The 19911-nt window shown below is 54.6% G+C and overlaps 7 protein-coding genes across 7 annotated transcripts; 4 read left to right on the top strand and 3 right to left on the bottom strand.

Moving 5' to 3' along the window:
• Positions 1–1232: 1232 nt before the first annotated feature.
• Positions 1233–4013, top strand: MYCGRDRAFT_20207 (uncharacterized protein; the record flags this gene model as incomplete). Its single annotated transcript, XM_003857661.1, has 3 exons — positions 1233–1961; positions 2019–3209; positions 3297–4013. Coding segments are annotated over 3 exons (2637 nt in total), but the record flags the coding sequence as incomplete, so codon positions are not given.
• A 1102-nt stretch (positions 4014–5115) lies between these two features.
• MYCGRDRAFT_52044 (uncharacterized protein) lies at positions 5116–6066 on the top strand (the record flags this gene model as incomplete). The annotated part of the gene is made up of 1 exon (XM_003857662.1): positions 5116–6066. The coding sequence occupies one exon, from the start codon at positions 5128–5130 to the stop codon at positions 5920–5922; it is 795 nt and encodes a 264-aa protein (XP_003857710.1).
• Positions 6067–6578: 512 nt separating this feature from the next.
• On the bottom strand, positions 6579–7735 carry MYCGRDRAFT_88778 (uncharacterized protein; the record flags this gene model as incomplete). The annotated part of the gene is made up of 3 exons (XM_003855884.1): positions 6579–6741; positions 6839–7138; positions 7245–7735. The coding sequence occupies 3 exons, from the start codon at positions 7733–7735 to the stop codon at positions 6579–6581; spliced, it is 954 nt and encodes a 317-aa protein (XP_003855932.1).
• Positions 7736–8272: 537 nt separating this feature from the next.
• Positions 8273–8914, top strand: MYCGRDRAFT_88777 (uncharacterized protein; the record flags this gene model as incomplete). Its single annotated transcript, XM_003857663.1, has 2 exons — positions 8273–8287; positions 8348–8914. 2 exons carry the CDS (start codon positions 8273–8275, stop codon positions 8912–8914), a joined length of 582 nt encoding a protein of 193 aa, XP_003857711.1.
• A 2636-nt stretch (positions 8915–11550) lies between these two features.
• On the bottom strand, positions 11551–13323 carry MYCGRDRAFT_52041 (phenylalanine--tRNA ligase subunit alpha; the record flags this gene model as incomplete). Its single annotated transcript, XM_003855883.2, has 2 exons — positions 11551–12394; positions 12451–13323. The coding sequence occupies 2 exons, from the start codon at positions 13230–13232 to the stop codon at positions 11551–11553; spliced, it is 1626 nt and encodes a 541-aa protein (XP_003855931.1).
• Positions 13324–13992: 669 nt separating this feature from the next.
• Positions 13993–16101, top strand: MYCGRDRAFT_11191 (uncharacterized protein; the record flags this gene model as incomplete). Its single annotated transcript, XM_003857664.1, has 2 exons — positions 13993–15050; positions 15102–16101. Coding segments are annotated over 2 exons (2058 nt in total), but the record flags the coding sequence as incomplete, so codon positions are not given.
• Positions 16102–16691: 590 nt separating this feature from the next.
• On the bottom strand, positions 16692–19297 carry MYCGRDRAFT_65087 (peptidase M28; the record flags this gene model as incomplete). The annotated part of the gene is made up of 5 exons (XM_003855882.1): positions 16692–18118; positions 18171–18676; positions 18728–19017; positions 19076–19174; positions 19229–19297. 4 exons carry the CDS (start codon positions 19148–19150, stop codon positions 16692–16694), a joined length of 2298 nt encoding a protein of 765 aa, XP_003855930.1.
• Between the last annotated feature and the right edge of the window lie 614 nt (positions 19298–19911).

The raw sequence follows: 19911 nt of genomic DNA, 5'->3' as shown, positions 1-19911 counted from the left end.
TAGATGAACATGTTCTGTACGCGTGGAAACGGAAACCATAGCATTCCGCAGCCCGGATATCCATGCCATGCTTGTTGGCGTTCGGTGCAACTCGAAACGCAGGTCCCGAACGGCCGCTGTTCTTTTTTGAAAGCTGCTTCGCGAGTGTGATGTCATGTTCAATGTTCCTTCCGAAGACAACCACAGCCAAAGCGCTTTTGTGAAAGAGGAAGACGAGACGACATGCAGTCAGTCCAGACTGGACCTGCAGACGTCGTCCATGTCGTCGTCATCCTGACTCCGTCCTTCGCACCGAGTTCCGTCCACACTGAAACTTTTCTTCCCTCCTGTTTCCGATGACTGCCGGCCGAGTCGCCTTTTGCTTCTTGGGTGCGCCGAGACGGGATCCCGCGGAGTGGAGTGGTATGCTAGTACTTTTCTGCTTGCGGTGACGCCTTCTGACGCGAGGGAACGTAACGTGAGCCGCGAGCTTCCATTGCGGGTCTCTGCTTTGTTCGATACCACGTTCTGGAAGGAGAAGCTTCATAGTCTTGCATGCGCGAAGCGTGACGGCGTGATCGCGAGGACAGGAAGGGTTGTTTATCCTTCGGTAGCACTACGATCAGATACACCCTTGAGCCTTGCGACTTGAAGATATGGCGACCTCACCTGAACAGCCAGCGCGCGGACCCTCAGAACCAACCCTCCTCCGCGCCAACACCGGCGAGTCAATTCTCCCGACCCAAGGCCTCACGGGCGTCGACTTCGGAGCGCATCTCGAAAACGATGCCTCCAATGACCCAACGACCCAACAGTCAGCGCCGAAGCAGCACCCTCCCGCGGAAGCCGAAGGAGAAGGGTCCTACTTTCCGTCGCGATCCGGAGCCGGCACAGTATCCACTTCACAAGAAGACGTCAAGCGTACTTCTACGACGAACCGCCGCAATGATCCTCCCGAAGAAGTGGACTTTGATCCTCCCACGCCGAAGTTGAAGACGCATCGCACTGCGCCGATCGGGTCGACACCACGGCCGGGAGTGCTGAAGAAGAGCAGTACGTTTCTCAGGTCGAATGCTATGGCGAGGAAGAGGACGAATACGGCTGGTGGGATGCAGTATGATTTTGGGCCGTTGGAGTTTGATTCGGATTCGAGTTCGGAGGATGAGAATGCGGGTGGGAGGCAGAGGGTGAAGAAGGAGGATGATCCGGCGTCAGGACAGAAGGGAGGTGAGAAGGAGCAAGAGGAGACGGATGGAAAGACGAAGCCGAAGAGACCACGGGCACGATGGGGTCAGTACACGCACTTCAATTTGGGGAACGAACACTTCCAGAGCAAAGGCAAGGTGTCGAAGCGGGATGGCAGACTTAATATTTCGGTCAACGAGACGAAAGATACGGGATGCATCGCCAAAGCTTTGGGACACACGGTCAAGCACCACCTGGATATTCCAGGACGCAGCAAAGCCAAAATACGACGGCATAACGCCGATCATCCTGTTGCAGACGTCGACGCAGACGCTGCGTCCGTTGCTTCTTCCTTGCACACGACCGCGACTCGCCCTCGGCTGAATATTGTCATCATGATCATTGGCAGTCGTGGAGACATTCAGCCGTTCCTCGAGATCGGCCAGATCCTGAGCAGAGACTATGGACACCGCGTACGCTTCGCTACACATCCGAATTTCCGAGAATTTGTGCAGAAAGAAACGGATCTGGAGTTCTTCTCGATCGGAGGCGATCCTAGCGAACTGATGGCGTTCATGGTCAAGAATCCAGGTCTCATACCGAACTTGCAGACAATTCGTGAAGGCGAAATCCAACGAAGAAGGACGGCGATGGGAGAAATGTTTGAGGGTATGTGGCGGAGTTGTACGAATGTCACGGATGACGAGAGAGACGCGATGAATCTCAAGATGATGGGTGATAAGCATCCGTTCATTGCGGATGCAATTATTGCCAATCCGCCTTCGATGGCACACGTCGTAAGTTGCAAGAGCTCAAAACCACTGGCAGGGGATCACAGCTAACACATCATGTAGCACATCGCCGAACGCCTTGGTATCCCCCTTCACATCATGTTCACCTTCCCCTACTCCCCGACCATGGCCTTCCCGCATCCACTCGCCAACATCAAAAAGGGCAAATCCAATGTCGACGCCAACTACGTCAACTTCATGTCCTATCCTCTGGTCGAAATGATGACCTGGCAAGGCCTCGGCGACATTGTCAATCGCTTCCGCGTCCGCACATTAGGTCTTGAGCCCGTCTCCTCCCTCTGGGCGCCCGGTGCGCTGTACCGCATGCAAGTGCCGTACACGTACATGTGGTCGCCGTCGCTGTGTCCCAAACCGGCGGACTGGGGTCCGGAAATTGATATCGCCGGGTTCGTATTTATGGATCTAGCGAAGGATTTTAAACCGCCGGACGATCTTGCGAAGTTCTTGGAGGCTGGCGAGGAGCCGGTGTATATTGGTTTCGGCTCGATCGTCGTGGACGACCCGAATGCATTTACGGAGATGATCTTCAAGGCGACGAAAATGGCGGGTGTGCGGGCGTTGGTGAATAAAGGCTGGGGAGGCCTGGGTCAGTCGAACGAGGACACGCCGGAGAACATTTTCATGTTGGATAATACGCCGCACGACTGGTTGTTCCCGCGCGTGAAAGCGGTCGTGCATCACGGCGGAGCAGGCACCACGGCGATTGGCCTGAAGTGTGCGAAACCGACAATGATCGTGCCGTTCTTTGGCGATCAGCCATTTTGGGGCGCGAGAGTCGCGGAAGCGAAAGCTGGTGCGCACGAGTGTATACCATGGAAGAACCTGACGGCGGAGAAGTTGGCGGAGGGCATCAAGCAGTGTCTGACCGAGGAAGCGCAGCAGAACGTGCAGAAATTGGCGGATGGGATGAAAGAGGAAGGCAGCGGAGCGCACAACGCCGTCAAGTCCTTCCATCGCAGTCTGCCGTTGGCGGGATGGCATAATATGCGGTGTTCCATCCTCGACGACCGAGTCGCGGTGTGGGAACTCAAAGGCTCCTCGATGAGGCTTTCGGCTCTAGCGGCGGAGATCTTGATCGAAAAGGGCAGGGTCGAGTCGAAGGACTTGAGGTTGTTGAGGCATATGGCTTGGAATGATTTTGATGGGCCAGGGGAGCCGCTTAGTGGCGTGGGAGGTGCGGTTATGAATTCGTTGACGGGGATTGGGAGTGGAGTTGGGATGGTCCCTGTGAGGGTTGCGAAGCATATGAGGAAAAGGGCGGAGCATGAGAAGAAGAAACAGGATAGGGAGAGGAGGAAGGAGGAGAGGAGGATGAGGAAGGAGGGGAAGAGGGCTGATAAGGCGGAGGAGCGGGAGGAGAAGAAGGGCGAGGAGAAGAAGGATATCGAGGATAAGAAACAGGATGAGAGTAAACAGGACGATAAGAAACAGGACGACAAGGAACAGGACGACAAGGAACAGGACCAACGGCCGGGCAACGATCGCACGCAAACCGAGCAAACCACGGGCTCCGCCCTCTCCGCCGACCCAGCCGAGCCTCTCGCACAGGAAGTCGCCGGAGACTTCCGCACTGGAATCATAAGTTCTGGAGCCGCCCTCCTCACCATGCCCTTAAACATCCACGTCGCTGTAGCTCAAGGTTTCCACAACGCTCCTCGACTCTGGGGCGACTCGACCGTTCGCAAACCTGTGCGAATCACAGGCTTCAAATCCGGCGTGGTTGCGGCGCGTAAAGAGCTCACCTACGGCATTTACGATGCATGGACTGGTGTGGTCATGCAACCTGTTCACGGCTGGAAAGATGGCGACACGGCAACAGCGAAATTCTCCGGAGCTGGAACGGGAGTCGGCAAGGGCCTCGGTGGTTTCGTGTTGAAGAATATCGCAGCCGTCATCGCTCCACCGGCGTACATTGGCAAAGGCGTGGTCGTCTATCTCCAAAAGCGCAACGAAAATGACGGCCCAGGAAGCAAATCTTGGATCCGCCGCGCTCATCTCACGCAGGGTTCTCGGGATGTTTACCGACTCCGGAATCAAAACGACTCTAAGCAACTCGAGGATATCGAGACCCGCGTGCTCGACGGCTGGCAGGTCTACGAAGATATCTGGAATGAAGCCGAGCACACTCTCGGTAAGGACCTCTCGGGTAAATGGAAGTTCCGCCAAGAGAGAAAGAAGTGGCACGACGCCGGCGCGTTGGAGAATGTGCACACCGCTCAGCGTGCATTGAAAGTTCGCAGGGCAGACGGGGATTTGGAGAAGCACTTCTCGAAGAGAAAGCAAGAAATGGAACTCGCAGAGGAGCCGAGAGCTCCCGCTATGGAGCAGCCGGAGGACTTTGAAGAAACGGAGGACGTGCTTCCGAATGGAAGAAAAGAAAACGAGACGAGTTTCGCGACGGGCGCGGAGAAGAACAAGGGCGCAAAGCAAGGTGGTAGAGGTCAGGGCCGGCAAGTCAGTGTCGTGCCTGAGGGCGAGCAGAAGAGTGAGTCGGATGAGACGGTTGTCGCGACGCCAGATGTCGAGGAGAAGGGATCGAAGGATCCGACGCATCCGATGCCGCGTGTGGATTTGTTTAAGACTTTGTCGGGAGACAGGCCGGCGATTGGGAGGTTGACTACTGCTTGATGAGGATGTTTCATCGTGTGGAGCGTGGCATGAGCGAGGGGCGTTCCAGTGGTTGTTTCATGGCATAGCGTGGCATGGTGGAAGTGTACATATGGCATTTCCCGTTACGAGATACCCTGTGTAGATATGAATTGTGATGCTTTGATTGAACCAACTTGCTGAGGAGCAAGTCAAGTTCCTCTCCTGCCGCAGAAATCCTCACAAACTGCTCTCATCTTGAGAGAGACATGGCTAGCGACGGCATTGTGCCACGTCCATGTACCGCTTAGTAAGTCAGCCATTGGGTTTCAGACTTTCCCACCGAAGTCGCAGCTTCAACGACAGATACTCCTCAGAAGAACATTACGACGTGCACTACCTTACGAAACGAAGAGAATACTGCAAACTCACCATAAAGGTCACCCAGGAACTTCCTAAGATGTCGTCCGATCTCTTCTCCCAGAAGATCTCCTTCATTGGTAAAGCCCTCGACGTCTCACCCCCAACATACACCAGCTAACTTCCCCTCCCAGGCGGCGGCAACATGGCCGCAGCCATCATCTCCGGCCTGATCTCCAAGAACTTCTCCAAGTCTCAAATCACCGTCTCCGAGCCCTGGGAAGTCAACCGCCAAAAGATGGCCGATCTCGGCGTGCAGACGACGACCAACAACCTCGAAGCCGCCACGGGCGCCAACATTATCATTTTAGCGGTCAAGCCTCAGGTCGCGAAGGCCGTGTGTGAGGAATTGGGCTCTTCCGATTGGACGGGTGCTGAGAGACCGGTCTTGGTTTCGATCGCGGCGGGGATTACGAGGAAGTCTCTTGCGGAGTGGAGTACGGGCAAGGATGGCAAGGCATTGCCGATCGTGCGGGTGATGCCCAATACGCCTGCGTTGTTGGGTGAGGGAGCGAGTGGACTGTACGCTGGAGATGAAGTCAGCGAGACGCAGCGAAAGCAAGTCGATGCTCTGCTGCAAAGCGTGTCACGAGCGACAGAGTGGGTGGAGAAGGAGGAACTGCTCGATGTCGTGACCGGTCTATCTGGCAGCGGACCGGCGTATTTCTTCGCGTTTGTGGAGCATTTGATCGAGAGTGCCACGGCGTTGGGTTTGGGAAGGGAGCAGGCGACGAGATTGGCGGCGCAGACTTGTTTGGGAGCGGGGAAGATGTTGGTCGAGTCGAGTGAGACGCCGACGCAGTTGAGGAAGAATGTTACGAGTCCGAATGGGACGACGCAGGCGGCGTTGGAGACGTTGGAGAAGGAGGGGTTGAAGGAGATTGTTGATAAGGCGGTTAAGGCGGCGACGAGTAGGAGTGAGGAGTTGGGGAAGGCGTGAGGTGAGTTCGTCGTGAGGGGAGAGCTGGATGTTTGAGGTTATGAGGGCCTTGTAGATGGTTTTCTGTGAGCATCTGAACGAAGGTGGTCAGATTATGACTACTTCTCCATAACAGAAAATCGTCTATAGCGCCTATACAGAACTACCGTACCCTCGCATCAAGCCTCACACTCCCGTCGTAGCCGTCGCCTATTCGAAATGTCCACCAAGTGGGTCTCTCTGCATGCTTCCAGCTTCCAAGTCCCTTTACGCGAGCGCCTCATGCTCACCAAAACCCACTCGCTCAACAGCCGTCCTCTTGTCTTCACCAAAGTTGGTATTCCTACTTGGACTCTTGAAAAGCCGATTGGAGTCGCACTACTGGGTGTCGACGTTAGTTGTGCTTTAGTGCTGCCGCTGCTGGGACGAAGGAATGATTTTGCTTGGAGTATTGGCTTCTTGGGTATACTGGAATTGACGCCGCGGCCACGACATTTCAGCGGTATACACATAGACGTATCGACATGCCGGAACGGTGAGAGGAGGTGGTTTGGGGTGGTGAACAGAAGTGATTCAAGACTTGACATTCATCTGCATTTCGAGCAGACTGTTTCGCTAATCTATTACATCCCTCGATCCTCTTGACAACAACTAGTGCGCCAGACTCTGGGATCACCTCAGTATTCTATGCCGTTCTGAATAGCAACGCTGGCAAGAGAAAAGCCCGAGTCCAAAGTCCACTTCAGCTTCTCCTCACCATGTCGCATACCATCCGAACAGTCCGTATCATCAATCTCCTCGCCATTGACCGGCCACTGCTCTCCTCGACGTAATGAGTCCCTGTATATCTCTCTTTTGGTTCACTGGTATTGTCGGTCGGGCAGCTTGCGGGGGGAAAAAGCACTCCATGGTTCCCTCTCCCGTAAAGTCTGCTCACACCTGTGCCTCGTGGTCCTCCTCGTCGTTTGGCTTGTTGCATTGTAGACTCGCCTGCATTGCCCTGGGCTCCATTATTTCCAGCTTCTCTTTCACGGCGTTCATCTGTTGAGATTTCTCCATAAACTCTTCATGGCTCTTCAGAAACGCTTCGTTTGATTTATCCGACGCTTCCTTCTCCTTCTCCTGCAACTCTATCATTGCCTCCAGCTTCTTCTCCCACGCCTCTTTCCGAATCTTCTCTGCCTCTTTCCGAACCGTCTCCACCTCCATCCGTTTCTGGTTCAGCCTCCAGCCGTTTCTGTTCAGCTACTAGACGCCGGTCTACGTACTGCTGAAGATGGTCCGCGGCAGCTTGCGATGCCGCTAGTGGCGGTCCTCGATGCGGCGCGCATGTTGAGCCGTACCCAGCGATGGTGATCTTCACCTTTCCCTGCACCAATCCAGCGCGAGCGAGCGCAAAGCACAGGTTACGGAAAGACTTGGTGCGACGAATTCGCGGGACGGCAGTGGGGTTATACGAGTGCACCCAGCCGAGAAGTTCGATCTCGAGGTGTGGTCCGTTGTTGGCTGGTTTCCCTCTCACGCGAGGTAGACGGCCGATCATGTCGACCCAGGCGCGCAGGCGCACGTATCCGCGATCTGCGACCACATATCGAAAAGTGTTCGATCTGTAGTACATGGCCGCAGCTTCGTTGTTTATCTGTTGGTTGGATTGCGTGAAATGGAAGGCAGTGCGCTTGTCTGTTGGTGGCGCATCACGGAGGTCGACCTCAGTGTGGAGGGTGCCCATATGTGGTTCGAAGTGGGTGATGGGAATCGGATCTGCTTCGTGGACGGCGAATCCCCAGATCATGTTGCGCAGTTCAGGGGCGATCTCGAGGAGAGAGGGTGCCATCTTGAGCCTTGACTTGAGCGTCCGGCTGCGTCGCTGAGAAGACGAGGAGGACGAAGGCTTCGTTGCTGCTTGACGATACCACAAAGAATTTTCTGATGGATGTCCTGCAGAGGTCGAGATCTCCGAGAAACAGTCGACAAGGAGCAAAATCTGGATTGTGTCGTTTTGACAACCGGCTAGCCGCTTTAGGAAGGAGCTGCGGGTAACTTGCAGGCACAAGACGCATCGGACTAGTCGAAGACGTGACCATTTGTCCGTTGGAGGCTGTCGTGCAGCTTCAACTGTCCAGGGAAGAGTACCTAGGTGACCAGGCTGCATCCAGCGGGACAGAGGAATACCTCCGTCGAGCATTATGGCATGGGGAATCCTCGAGACCACTTCACTTGCCCAGGAGTGTGACGTAACACAACACCTCGAGGAAAGGCGGCCACTGCCGCAAGAATTTCGTTCCCTCCCAATTTCGTTCCTCTTCTTCTCAACTTCCTCTCATCGTTCCAATGTCGACCTTCAGACTCTGGCCACCCCAGGTCCCCAAACATGGCGCCCGTGAAAGTAAGAGGCTACCTCTCCTGCGCATCCTATTCGATGTGGCTTGGGCTAATACTCGACTAGCCGCACGCCCGCTCAGCGCCAGCGCGCAAAGCTGGCATCGTGGCGAAGCAAAAGTTGACTGAAGTCTCGAAGGTCGGACGCAAGAAGAACCCAGCCGTGCCGAAGCCAAAAGCCAGACCAGAAGCGACGCTCAACGCCCTACCAGACGAGATTCTGCTGAACATCCTCAACGAGATCCATCCAGAAAAGCACTTGTACCAGATCGAGAACGCTGGCATCTACCTCGTCAACCACAGAATTCATGACGCAGCCATGGACGAGATTCCCCCTACCAATCGATTCTTCGTCCGCATCGACGGGTGGGGCAAGAGACACCACGACCTTGAGCGCTTCCTCCAAGGCAACGACCTCGGCCGCGGGCCACACAGGCTTGCGGATAGGTTCGCGAAGATCACATCGCTGCGCGTGATTCAGCACGTTGGCAAGACCGAGACGACCGAAGCACACGTGCAGTATGCCCTGCATGTGCACCAGAAACTCAAAGAGGCCTGCATTCCCATGGGTGTGATTCACTGGGAGAAGACCGAGGCCAGGTTCTATAAGCAATATGAGAAGTCGTTGACTTGATCGTATTGATCAATACTGGCCCAGCTAGATGACGGTCTTTGGTAGCATGGATCGAGATGAAAGTGTCGGACGAGGGAACCAGATGAGTGGCGAAGGCGGCTTTGTTCTCGAGTGTGTGGTGTAGATCCATGTAGCCAGCTCAATTGAAGGTCTCGGATCAGTTTTGACGTATCTCGCGGTCATCATCCTTGTCGTGGGTACCGTATTCATCGTGTTGTTTAAGTGAATGAGTGAATGTGTAGCGGGAGGGCGGCGGCTGCCGCAAGTCTTCCTCTTTTCCGCGACTTCGTTCCGTTCAGCAACCTGCTTCTTAATCCCACTCCCATCCTCCGCCTTCCGCCTTGCGCAGGCTTCCGATCGTGTCCTCAACGCACCTCTTGCAGCAAGACACTCGCAGACGCCTTATCGAAGTCGGCAGCGACGATAAAGCATCGTGAACATCCTCCGCCATCTTGATCAAGGTAAGGCGCACCCCCTAGCTCGTGTGCACTTCCATCTCGACTCAGCACCCACTGATTGTCAGTGCCTCAAGCCAGCGCCTCAAGCCAGCATCATGGCTAAGAAGAAGTCGAAGAGTGCCTCACAGCCTGTGCGCGCCAGGGTGGAGAAGAAGAATCCCTCAAAGCCGATGCCGTTAGCGAGACCAGAAGCAACGCTGATGGGTCTGCCAGCGGAGTTACTGTTGGACATTCTCGACAAGACGCTGTATGAGAAGCACTTGTACAAGATCGCGGAGCCCGGCATCTACCTCACCAACAGCGAGCTTCACGCAACCGCCAAGTCCGAGTGTTCCGCGACCACACGTTTCTTCATTCGTCGGCGGCGACCTCCCAACGGACGACTTCACTTTTGACAGACTGTGGGATTTCCTCGCTGAGCCCAGCCTCACGAATACCTTAGCCAGAATCACGTCGCTGCGCGTCATCCTGCACGAAAGCAAGCACTGTGGAGGTGACACGCTGGTTGCCACAACCATGCGGCGCCGGGAAATTTTTAAAACCGAGTTGCGCCAGAAATTGGTGTGCGCTGGCATTCCAGAGGGCGCAATTCACTTTGAAGAGACTGAGATCAAACTCTTCAAGAAGTATGAGAAGTCGCTGAATTGAGCGTGTCGACGCTGGGCAGGGATGGTGATTGTCGATGGCATGGTGGTACGAGTGTCGAGAGATGAATGAAAAGGCTTGGAGCGGGCGAGGCAGCTTTGTGCTGCTTTGTTCTCCGGTGTATCGTAGATGACCAGGCTAGCACAATGCCGGCACAATGAGAAGTTTTCGCATCCAATCCCGCACACTTCGCCGTGATCGCCATCGTCCGATTGTCGTGGGTGTACGTCGTGTAATGTTCAATGAATGTGTATAGTCTGTGTCGTCATGATGAGACTTCTGTCAGGGCTTGGGTGGAATCTCTCGATGGCGAGGGCTTCGCCTTGGAAGCTAGGATGTGCGTGTTGAGCTCAGGTATCATCAACGACGAGTAGCGGCCAGCCTCTGCTGCTTCGCCAGTGGTAGCATCGCAACGGCAGCGCTCAAGTCCGACGGCGCGGTTGAGGAGGAGGGGCGACCACGCCGACTTTGGCAGACTGTAAGAAGTTCTCTGCAGAGAGCAGCAGAAATCTTACTGCTGTCACCCCGTCCCTTCCATGGTATGCTCTTTGACAGGTTCGAGCTGCGTAACAGGGGCAAGACCGCATGGTCCCGTCATGAAAAGTCTCGGTATTCGACTCGCAGCCTCGATGTACAAGATTTGGTCGAAGGGAAGGAACCTGAAATCTGTTCGTTCGTATAAGCATGACCGGGTGAGGCCTGGGCATTAGTTCGAGATTGAGACCTTGTTCCTGCTGCTGTGTTGAACGGAGTGGTATTTAGTTCGTCTTGCAGCAGTATGGTACCATGCGATCTGAGTTCGAACTTCGCGGTCTTCGATGCGAACTACAAGTGGATGCAGGGCGTGAGATGTGAATGATTTCTTTTTGCCATTCATAGTCCAAGGCAGACAGGCAAAGATCATCAGTCTGAAACATGGCGGAAGATATGATCGATTGCCGCTTCAGCAAACTGTCGTCTTAGGTCGGCACAAAGATGGAGTCCGCCCAGCAAACCAGACCTCAATGGAGAGCAATTGATGTGCGACCAGGCCAGAATTTTCCGTATGGCGGGAAGAGCATAGCAAACTTGCACTCTCTCGAGTCAATGCCAGGTATAGTCTGCTTCAAACCTCGAGTCCGCATTGACTCCGTATGTGAGAGTCGGCAGGAAGTGCGAAACGGACATATGTCTCCTCTAGCACTACTCAAGATCTGAACAATCTAGCAATAGAAGGAGAAGGTATTGTGCCGGACGATCGTCTTCGGGTCCAGGTCCAGCTGCAGGAAGTTCTCGAGAGAGGATAAGAACACGAGTGATGCAATCGGAGACCTAGGCCATCGTCTCTCCGCTCGCGTGGATGTGCCGGAAAGATGAGCGAACCAGCAGCATTCGAAGAGAAAAAGAAGATGGGTGCCCGAGGGCTACATTTCAACGTCCTCTTCATTTCAACACTACACATGCCTTTATCTAGCAAGCGTTTCATTTCGCATCCCGTCTTTACACATAGCCTTTCGCATACACCTGACGCCGACCACCTTCCATACCATACCTCTAATCCTTGTCCAACCGCACCGCCGCATTGTTCTCAATGAAGCCCAGATCCACCTTATGCCCCAGCAGTTCCCGAATATTGCTCACACCGTACTTAATCATCGTGGGCCGCTCCAAACTCAATCCAAATCCATACACTCTCAGATCCGCCGGCAGACCCATTGGCAGTAACATTTCCGGCCGGAACATACCACTGTTACCGATCTCCACCCACTTGTCCAGCCCGCGATGGAAGCCGAAAACCTCCATACTCGGCTCGGTGTACGGGTTGTAAGCGGGCTTGAAGCGGAGATTCGTGATGCCGAGCTGCTCGAAGAACTTGCCCAGGAAAGCTTGCAGGCCACCGAGTGTGAGGCCGTAGTCGGCGATGACACCTTCGATTTGGTGGAATTCTGCGAGATGTGTGGCGTCGACGGTCTCGTTGCGGAAGACGCGGTCGATAGAGAAGTAGCGGGCGGGTCGGGGATTGGCGGCCAGGCGGTGGAGGCAGTAGGTTGAGACGGCGGTGGTGTGGGTGCGGAGGACGAGTTTGCGGGTTTCTGAGTCGGTGTAGGGGTAGCGGTAGCCGACGGAGCCGAACTTGCCGTCTTGATGCACGGCTTTGATGTCGGCGTAGTATTGCTCGTAGTCAAGTTTGCTGGTGGAGGGTGTGTCGTCTTTGTTCGAGGAGAAGAGTTGGCTTTCGGCTTCCATCTTCGAAAGGGCAGCGTCTGCCAGCGGGTCTGGACCTGGTGGACCAGCCTCGGCAGGATCAGAGACGTAGAAAGTGTCTTGCATGTCGCGGGCGGGATGCTGTTGGGGCACAAAAAGAGCATCGAAATTCCAGAAGCCGGTATCAACGAATCTGGCGGGATAGTCAGTATGAGTTTCGATTCAGTCCACGAATATGCGACAACATACCTCCCCGTGGGCATCTCGATGAAGTCCCAGTTGAAGAAGATCTTGCGGAACTCTTCTCGGACCTTGTTCAACGGATGCAGTGTACCGGCGTTTTGCTGAGCACCAAGGGCACTGAAGTTGTACGGCTTAAAAGCGGCGGACTTCCATGTACCATCCTCCAGCATGTCCGCAGTGAGATCAGTCACCTCGACCGGAATCTCCAGACCCCATTTCGGACCTTTTCGCACTTCGTACGTGATGATCTTCTGGGTGGTTACGAGTTTCCGCTTTTGAAAGTCCTTCAATTGCCTTTGGTCTGGCACAGTGTGGTACTCGTGCACATATTGGAGTGTCTCGCGTGTCGCATCCACCACGGTATCCTTTAAGGGTATCAGAGCATCACCGTCCTTCTTCACCCATTGCTGCTTGAAGGCATTGCCCTGGCCGATCTTCGCAGAAGCCGTGGACAATGCCGGATCCTTCAACCCAAGCCGGCCAGCCTTCTTGACCGCTTCCCACACCTTGTATTCATGACTCCCCTCGTCGCATATTTGCTGGCCTTCTCCCGTCAGGATGACTTGCTCCGTGTCATTTGTGTCGTATTCCACCATAGCTCTGCTTGCCAGTCGATCCAATGCTGCCTTTAGCTCAGCTTGGCTTTTTTGAGGGTACACATCCTCAGTCTTGAACGGGTCGGTGGATTCGAGTTGGTGAAGAATGTCTAATGTGAGGTCTCTGCCTTCGCCATTGGAGCCATTGGTCTGATTCATTGGCACCGGCACTGGGCCCCGTGTGCCAGGCATTTCGAGTCGATTGGTACTTTTTACAGATGTCGCGCGTGAGTGAGACTCTGCCTGTGTATCTGTCCTTTGGATGTTTCCTGGCGGAATCGGTGGTGGTCTGGTGGAGTGAGGAGTGCTGTCGCGACTGTACAGAAATGTGTCGCAAGTGAGGTATGACTTGCTCTCCAAAAGTTTGACGGAACCGGAGTGCGGACCGGCCCCTCATTTTTGGCCCTCGTCGACGATCGATTCGCAACCAACTGCGCAGAGGATCGCAAAGAAACAGATGCAAGACTACGACCTGCGCACTTCTCGCTGACCTCTGTTCAGCCAAGTTGTCTTCCTAAGGTGCAAAGCTTGTAAGATTCACCTCAGGGCAGCCTCTATACTGCCCTCTCTCTCTCTACATCGCAACAACAGCTCAAGCGTGACCGGGACTCGCAACACCATCGGCCCTTGTGATACCGACCTCCGACCGTGACATGCGACGATGAGCTCGCACCAACATCCTGCACCGCTGGATCCACGTCTCGGCGCTCCACAAGACGATCGTAGTCCGCCGATAACATCATACGGACAGCAGCATCCTCCTCGCCCACTACAGCCTCATGGCCTGCCTTACGACCAACCGCCCCCACAACCATATTACAACCAGTATCCCGATATCCAAGCGCGCGACCAGGCCGCGTACGGCGCAACGAGCACTGGCATTCAGAGCACACACAACAGTCCACATCCGATAGGCTACCGGCCCCCCCGGGAAGCTAGCGAGCATAGCGGAGATGATGGCAACGAAGAGACGCAACATGTCGACGATCCCAAGCGGCCTCGGGCCTGCGAGGCATGTCGTGGACTGAAAGTACGATGTGATCAAGACCCAGCACGCCCAGAAGTGCCGTGTCGGAGATGCCAAAAAGCAGGGCGACCGTGTGTCATCACGGCTCCAACCCGCAAGAGGATGAAGAAGTCAGACAGCAGAGTGGCCGAGCTGGAAAGGAAACTTGATGCTCTCACTTCTGTGTTGCAGCAGCAGAATGGACAGATCCCGCTTGGCCAGCAGTTCCAAAGCTTCGATCATAACAGGACAAACTCGGCTTCGGCCCAGTCTGATCAATCTCCTTCGGCATCCAGCTCGATGCAGCCGCCGCAGAAACGTCAGCGTGTGGATGACAGCTCTCGCCAGTCAAGCATCGCTGCCTATGGTCCATCCGCGAATAGTCAACGACATCAGTCTACGAGCAGTCCGGCAGAAGTGGAAGTGTGGCCGAGGCTCGAGATGCCTTCGAGCGGTGAGAGACGCTCGCAGGAGGATTTCCTCGCACGCATCCATTCTCTGATCAGCCCAGACGTGGCTGCAACAGTCTTTGACCGCTACGTCAACAAAATGTCGCCGAACATGCCGGCTGTCATCTTCCCGCCAACCACCACGGCTAAGGAGCTGGCTAGGGAGAAGCCAATTCTCTACGTCTGCGTCCTATCAGCTGCGTCGTTTTCCATGCTAGGTTCAGAAATATGCCGAGGATTGGCGCGGGAAGCAGTGCGGGCCATTGCTGATTGTGTGGTCGTCAATGGTGCCAAGTCGTTAGAGCTCATCCAGGCGATGCAGGTGATGGTTTTGTTTTACAGACCGCCGGATAAGTCGGAGCAGAGCAACTACTACCAAATCACTCACATGGCGGCCGTCATGGCCATGGATATCGGCTTGGGAAAGCGGTATAACGCTCCCAAAACAAAGCGTGGTTTGTGTCCTCCTGGTCAGCCGCTTGTATCAGTGGCTCAGAATTCGGACACCATCGAGGCGAGGAGGGCGTGGCTCTGTTGTTACTACATGTCCGCGAGGTGAGATTCGACAATTCGCACCGTCTAGAATTCCGTACTAACACCATCAAGTACGTCTATGGTTCTTCGCCGGCCCAACTTGATCCATTGGAGCAACTACATGAAAGAGTGCGTCGAGATTCTGGAAACGAGTCCAGAGGCATTCCCTTCTGATCGGCTGCTGTGTCAACACATCAAGATTCAGCACATTTGTGAAGAAATCGGCGTGCAGTTCCTCATGGACGACAATACCGCCACCATCAGCATCACAGATCCAAAGGTTGCCTACACCTTGAAGGTCCTTGAAAACGACCTCAAAGCATGGAAGGACAACATCCCAGCCGAACTGAAAGGACATCCGACTTTGACCTTCTTCGAGCACGTGGCCAATTTATACCTGCACGAAATCGCACTCCACTTCAACCACAACGTCGAAGACTTCCGACTTCCCTTTACGGAAGAGTCTCTCCGCAACGTCAACAACAGCTCCGAGACCCTCACCTCCCACCAAGTGGCCGCGCTAATCGCCTGCAAAAAGGCCGCACACGGCATTCTCGACACCTTCCTTGCCATCGACCGCGACACGGTCAAAGCTCTTCCCATCCTCCTCTACTTCGTCCGCTGCACCTACTCCATGGTCATCCTCATCAAGATGCATGTTGCCACCACCACGCCTGGCAGTGAGATCTCGAAGATGATGTCTCCGGACGACCTCAAGGTTGACACCTATCTTACAAATCTCACGGACATGTTCATCCGCATCGCGAATGATCACAACATTCGTCCGAAGCCAAAGATTCTGCGAATTCTTGATCTGCTGATGACCTGGTTTCGCAAACACCAGGCGAACGTTGAAGCGCAAGCGAGGGGTGAACAAGTTCCGCCGGCTCAGCAATCTGAGCAGACGCAGCGGGAGGACGCAGCACAGCGGCCGCAATACACCCAATCTCCACTCGATCTACTGTCGCAAGTCGCGACAGGGAACCGCCAGTCCCACACTCAGCCTCCTCCGCTTACCCACGAGAACAGTAACACCAGCAGTAGCCGCTCCTGGACTTTCAACTCCTCTTCCTACCCAATGGATCAAACCACTCGTCCATCTCTTACCAATGCGGAAGCTCAGTTCTCGCCTTACGCGCAACAACAAATCTCAAACCCATACGCAAATGACGCATATCCTGGTATGGACGCAGATCTGTACGGCATGGTTGATTCGTATGTATGGGGTTCTGGCTTCCAACAGGCGATGGATCTGAATCTGGATGGGTTCGGCGGTGGAGGGATTGATGGATTGTTCATGGGAGACGGGATGTTGCCTTTTGGAGGAAACGGCGAGATGGGTTGAGACAGAGGCACGGGCAAGGAGCTGATCATGGCTATGTAGCCCGCTTGAAGTCTGACAATGATGGCCAAGACGTGCCGCCAGCCGACAGCCTTTGCATGGCACAAGCCGGTATGGGCTCCGAGAAGCCTTGCTTGGCTCCGAGAGAGGCATTTGGGCGCTTCGTGAGAATTGTCGGAGAGTATCGCGAAACGACAGACGCATGACTGTTTCATAGATACGCCTCAGATCTCAGCCTAGTCCACCAAGCTATGTCTCACTTTGTGCCTCTCGTGCCCATACGAGATCCCTCCTTCTGTCTTTCCCCCACTTCACAGCGCTCACTCCTCCAACAACTTCGTCGCATCCTCCACAGCCTTGATGATGATCCCTGTCCACTTCTCCACCGCCTTCTTGTCCTTCTCATTGTAAGCCTCCACAATACCCGGAAACGTAGCCCCTGCATATCCAGTCCACAAACCTGGAGCGAACACGACATGCTTGAACCACGTTCGACTGTCCAGGCCCGGTTGATACAAGAACTGCCGCTCGAGGAGCTTGTACTTCGTGTTCAACGCGCGAACTTTCCTGTACAGCTTGTGCTTGCGTCTTGCGGACGAGGAGTGTGAACGAAGTTGAGACGAGAGCTTAGCGGCGTGGGCGTCGAAAGCGATGGACGTCTTGAGGAAGGCGTCGATCGACTTTTCAAGTTTCCTGAGGGGCGACTTGGACATGGAAGTTGTGGAGATGGACTTTTCCAGGCTGGAGAGGTACTTGTTCAAGCCCAGCGCATAGTCTGTGGCATTGAACTGCACGACGGGCTCCTCGACCAGCTTCGCCGCGAGCAGAGCGATGATCTTGGCCATTGTCATGTGGTATTGGAAGCCCGGGTCGCCGTATTTATCCATCCAGTGGAACGAGTCGTAGTTGGAGTGATAGTGGTATACAGGGTCAGAACGACTAGAGGCGAACCCGACATCAATGGACGGGATGCCGGCAAAGTCCTGGAAGGCGGTGAAGTCGCTGCCGGAACCCATGGTATCAATGTGTCCGTTCCAGGTATCGCGGACAGTCTGGCCCTCGACGGTCTGGTTTGGAGACTGTACTTGGCTGGTGACCTCGTAGATAGCCTTGTTCAAAACCGGAGCCGCGGCGGTGGCGAAGTGAGGGCCGCGAGCGCCGACGTCAACGTTGATGTAGGCGATGGTGGACGCCGAGAGCCAGGGAAGGTACTCCTCCACCCACTCGGTGCTGCCAATGAGGCCGTACTCTTCACCATCCCAGCTTGCGAAGACGATCGTTCGGTGGGGTTTCCAGCCTGCTTTGAGGGCTACGCCGAAAGAGCGGATGACTTCGTTGAGAGCCGCTGAGCCGGAGTTGGGATCTCCTGCGCCTCCTGCGATCCAGGCATCTCGATGGTTGCCAATGACAATCACCTCGTCAGAAACAGTGCCATTGATGACGCCGATGGCGTTCCAAAGAGGAGTGGTCACGTACTCCTGCTTGTTCATCATGTTGATCGTGATCGAGTCTGGAGTTGGTCCGATGTTGTATTCCACGCCTTTGTAGCCAAGGCCGCCCTTGTGCCAGTACTTGTTGAAAGAAGATGCTTTTGGCCCGTGGCCGTTCAGTGCTTTGAGCAATGGCAGAGCTTCAGCGTAACTGATTGGCAGTGATGGAATGTCTGGAATCTTGCCGTCCGTAGACTGACGAGGAGTTCCCGGTTTCGATGGGTAGCCAATGGTAGTTGGGTCTCCAGGAGCGACGGCTGAGCGTACTGTCAATGAGCATCCGGCACCCTTGATGGGGGAAGGACTTACACAGATACTCCACACTACCTCTCTGAACAGAACTTGGATTTCTTGCTGGTCCATCGGGGTATGGCTTCAAGCCTTTTTCTTCAGTGATCTCGCCATCTTCGCCAGGATCGTCGTAGATAATAACACCAATAGCACCAAGCTCCGATGCTCGCTTGACTTTCAAGCCTCTGAAGATACCGCCATACTTGACCAGGATTATCTTGCCCTTAATGTCGATGCCAGCGTCGACCAGGTCTTCGTAGTCTTGATACGTTCCGTAGTTGGCGAAGACGTATGGTGCCGTGACATCTCCACTCGCGGAATAGCCGTGAAAAGTTGGAACTCTGTCGGTTAGGTTCGTCGTGGGGTCTTCCTCGAGTACATCTTCCTCCAAGGTCGCCTCAAACTCGACCTTTCCATCTTTCAACAACGCAAGCCGATGATCGAGCGGATAGTTGATATAGACGTCGTACGACACGACCTCAGCATGGTGTACGCCAAACTCGACCCATTTGTCCCTCGTCCATCTGATGTCTGTCAGCCCCCCACTCAATCGTCTCTTGGTGTGCAGTCCTTACTCTGCCTGACTCAAGTTCTTGCCCGCCAAATGCGGGCCAGAACTATAGTACTGATTCCATTCCCTTGCCCTCTCTCCGTCAGGTGTGTCCAATAATGTCTTCTTCAAATCCTCGTAGTCGATGCCTTCCGACTCGGGCCAGCCAGAGTGTGGCACCTGCCCACCATGGTTTGGTGACTTGGAGTCGTCGCCGATTGGGAAGACTGTCTTGCCCGCAATAGCGAATCCAACGAAAACAATCGCGGCAATGGAGAGAGCGGAGGTCAAGGCGATAGTGCAAATTCGGCGAACCTGGTCAGTGCCATGTCAGCTAGGCTGCGATTGCTCAGTGGTAGGAAACTTTACATACTCTCGTGTTAGGATATCTTTCCCTCCTCTCCTCGACAGGCACGCTCTGGATGAGCGGGGTCTGCTCACTGGGCATGTTGTTGCCGTAGACGTCGCGCTTCTCGTTCATCGTTAGCTCGCTCGATTGCGCGTGTCGGAGCGGGAAACAGCTCACAGCGGACAGAAGTCAGTAGTTCTAGTGGTTCCTGAACCATTGATCGATCGGCCACGGCCGGGCAAGGTGGCATGGCCCGCTATCTCGACCATTTTCGCCATACCAGGATTCGCTGACGTCGAGGAGCTGTCACCTTCCAGTTTGAGCTCGAGCGATCTCGGTGCTTCGGGGAAGTCCTGGCCGAGAGCGGAGGAGTGGAGACCACTTCACTTGAAGTGAGTTCACCTTGATCTGCTTTACATCGATCTACATGATCAATATTGTAGAGACATGGGAGAGTATGCGACATTCGACACTGCTGGCCTTTGCACCGTCCAATCGAACATCGCGATCGTTTGATCGATCCGGCAAAACATCACACATCTCAAGATAACAAGCCGGCGGATGGACACGCAAGGCGATCAAGGCTTCAATGCATCTTACAGCACACGGACAATTTTGCAAGCTCAGTCTTCACATTGACTCGCCCAAGGTCAACGAGGCTCAACAGCAACAATCGCGCGTTGCCTATTGTTTACGTTGCCCCTTTCGACTCAAGAGAAGACTGCTCGTGGGCGGCTACCAACCATGGGACATCCAACGTTGCTTACCGATCATTCGCTCTTCAATCACAACCATCTGATGCATTAGCATACGCTGATCTACGAGCATAAGTGAGCACGCGGGAGCTCCCACTAGCCCCA

The sequence above is a fragment of the Zymoseptoria tritici genome, chromosome 1, assembly GCF_000219625.1.
Source record: "Zymoseptoria tritici IPO323 chromosome 1, whole genome shotgun sequence".
Taxonomy (NCBI): domain Eukaryota; kingdom Fungi; phylum Ascomycota; class Dothideomycetes; order Mycosphaerellales; family Mycosphaerellaceae; genus Zymoseptoria; species Zymoseptoria tritici.
Note: the sequence above shows the minus strand (reverse complement) of the source record. Positions and strands in the feature narration are given on the sequence as shown.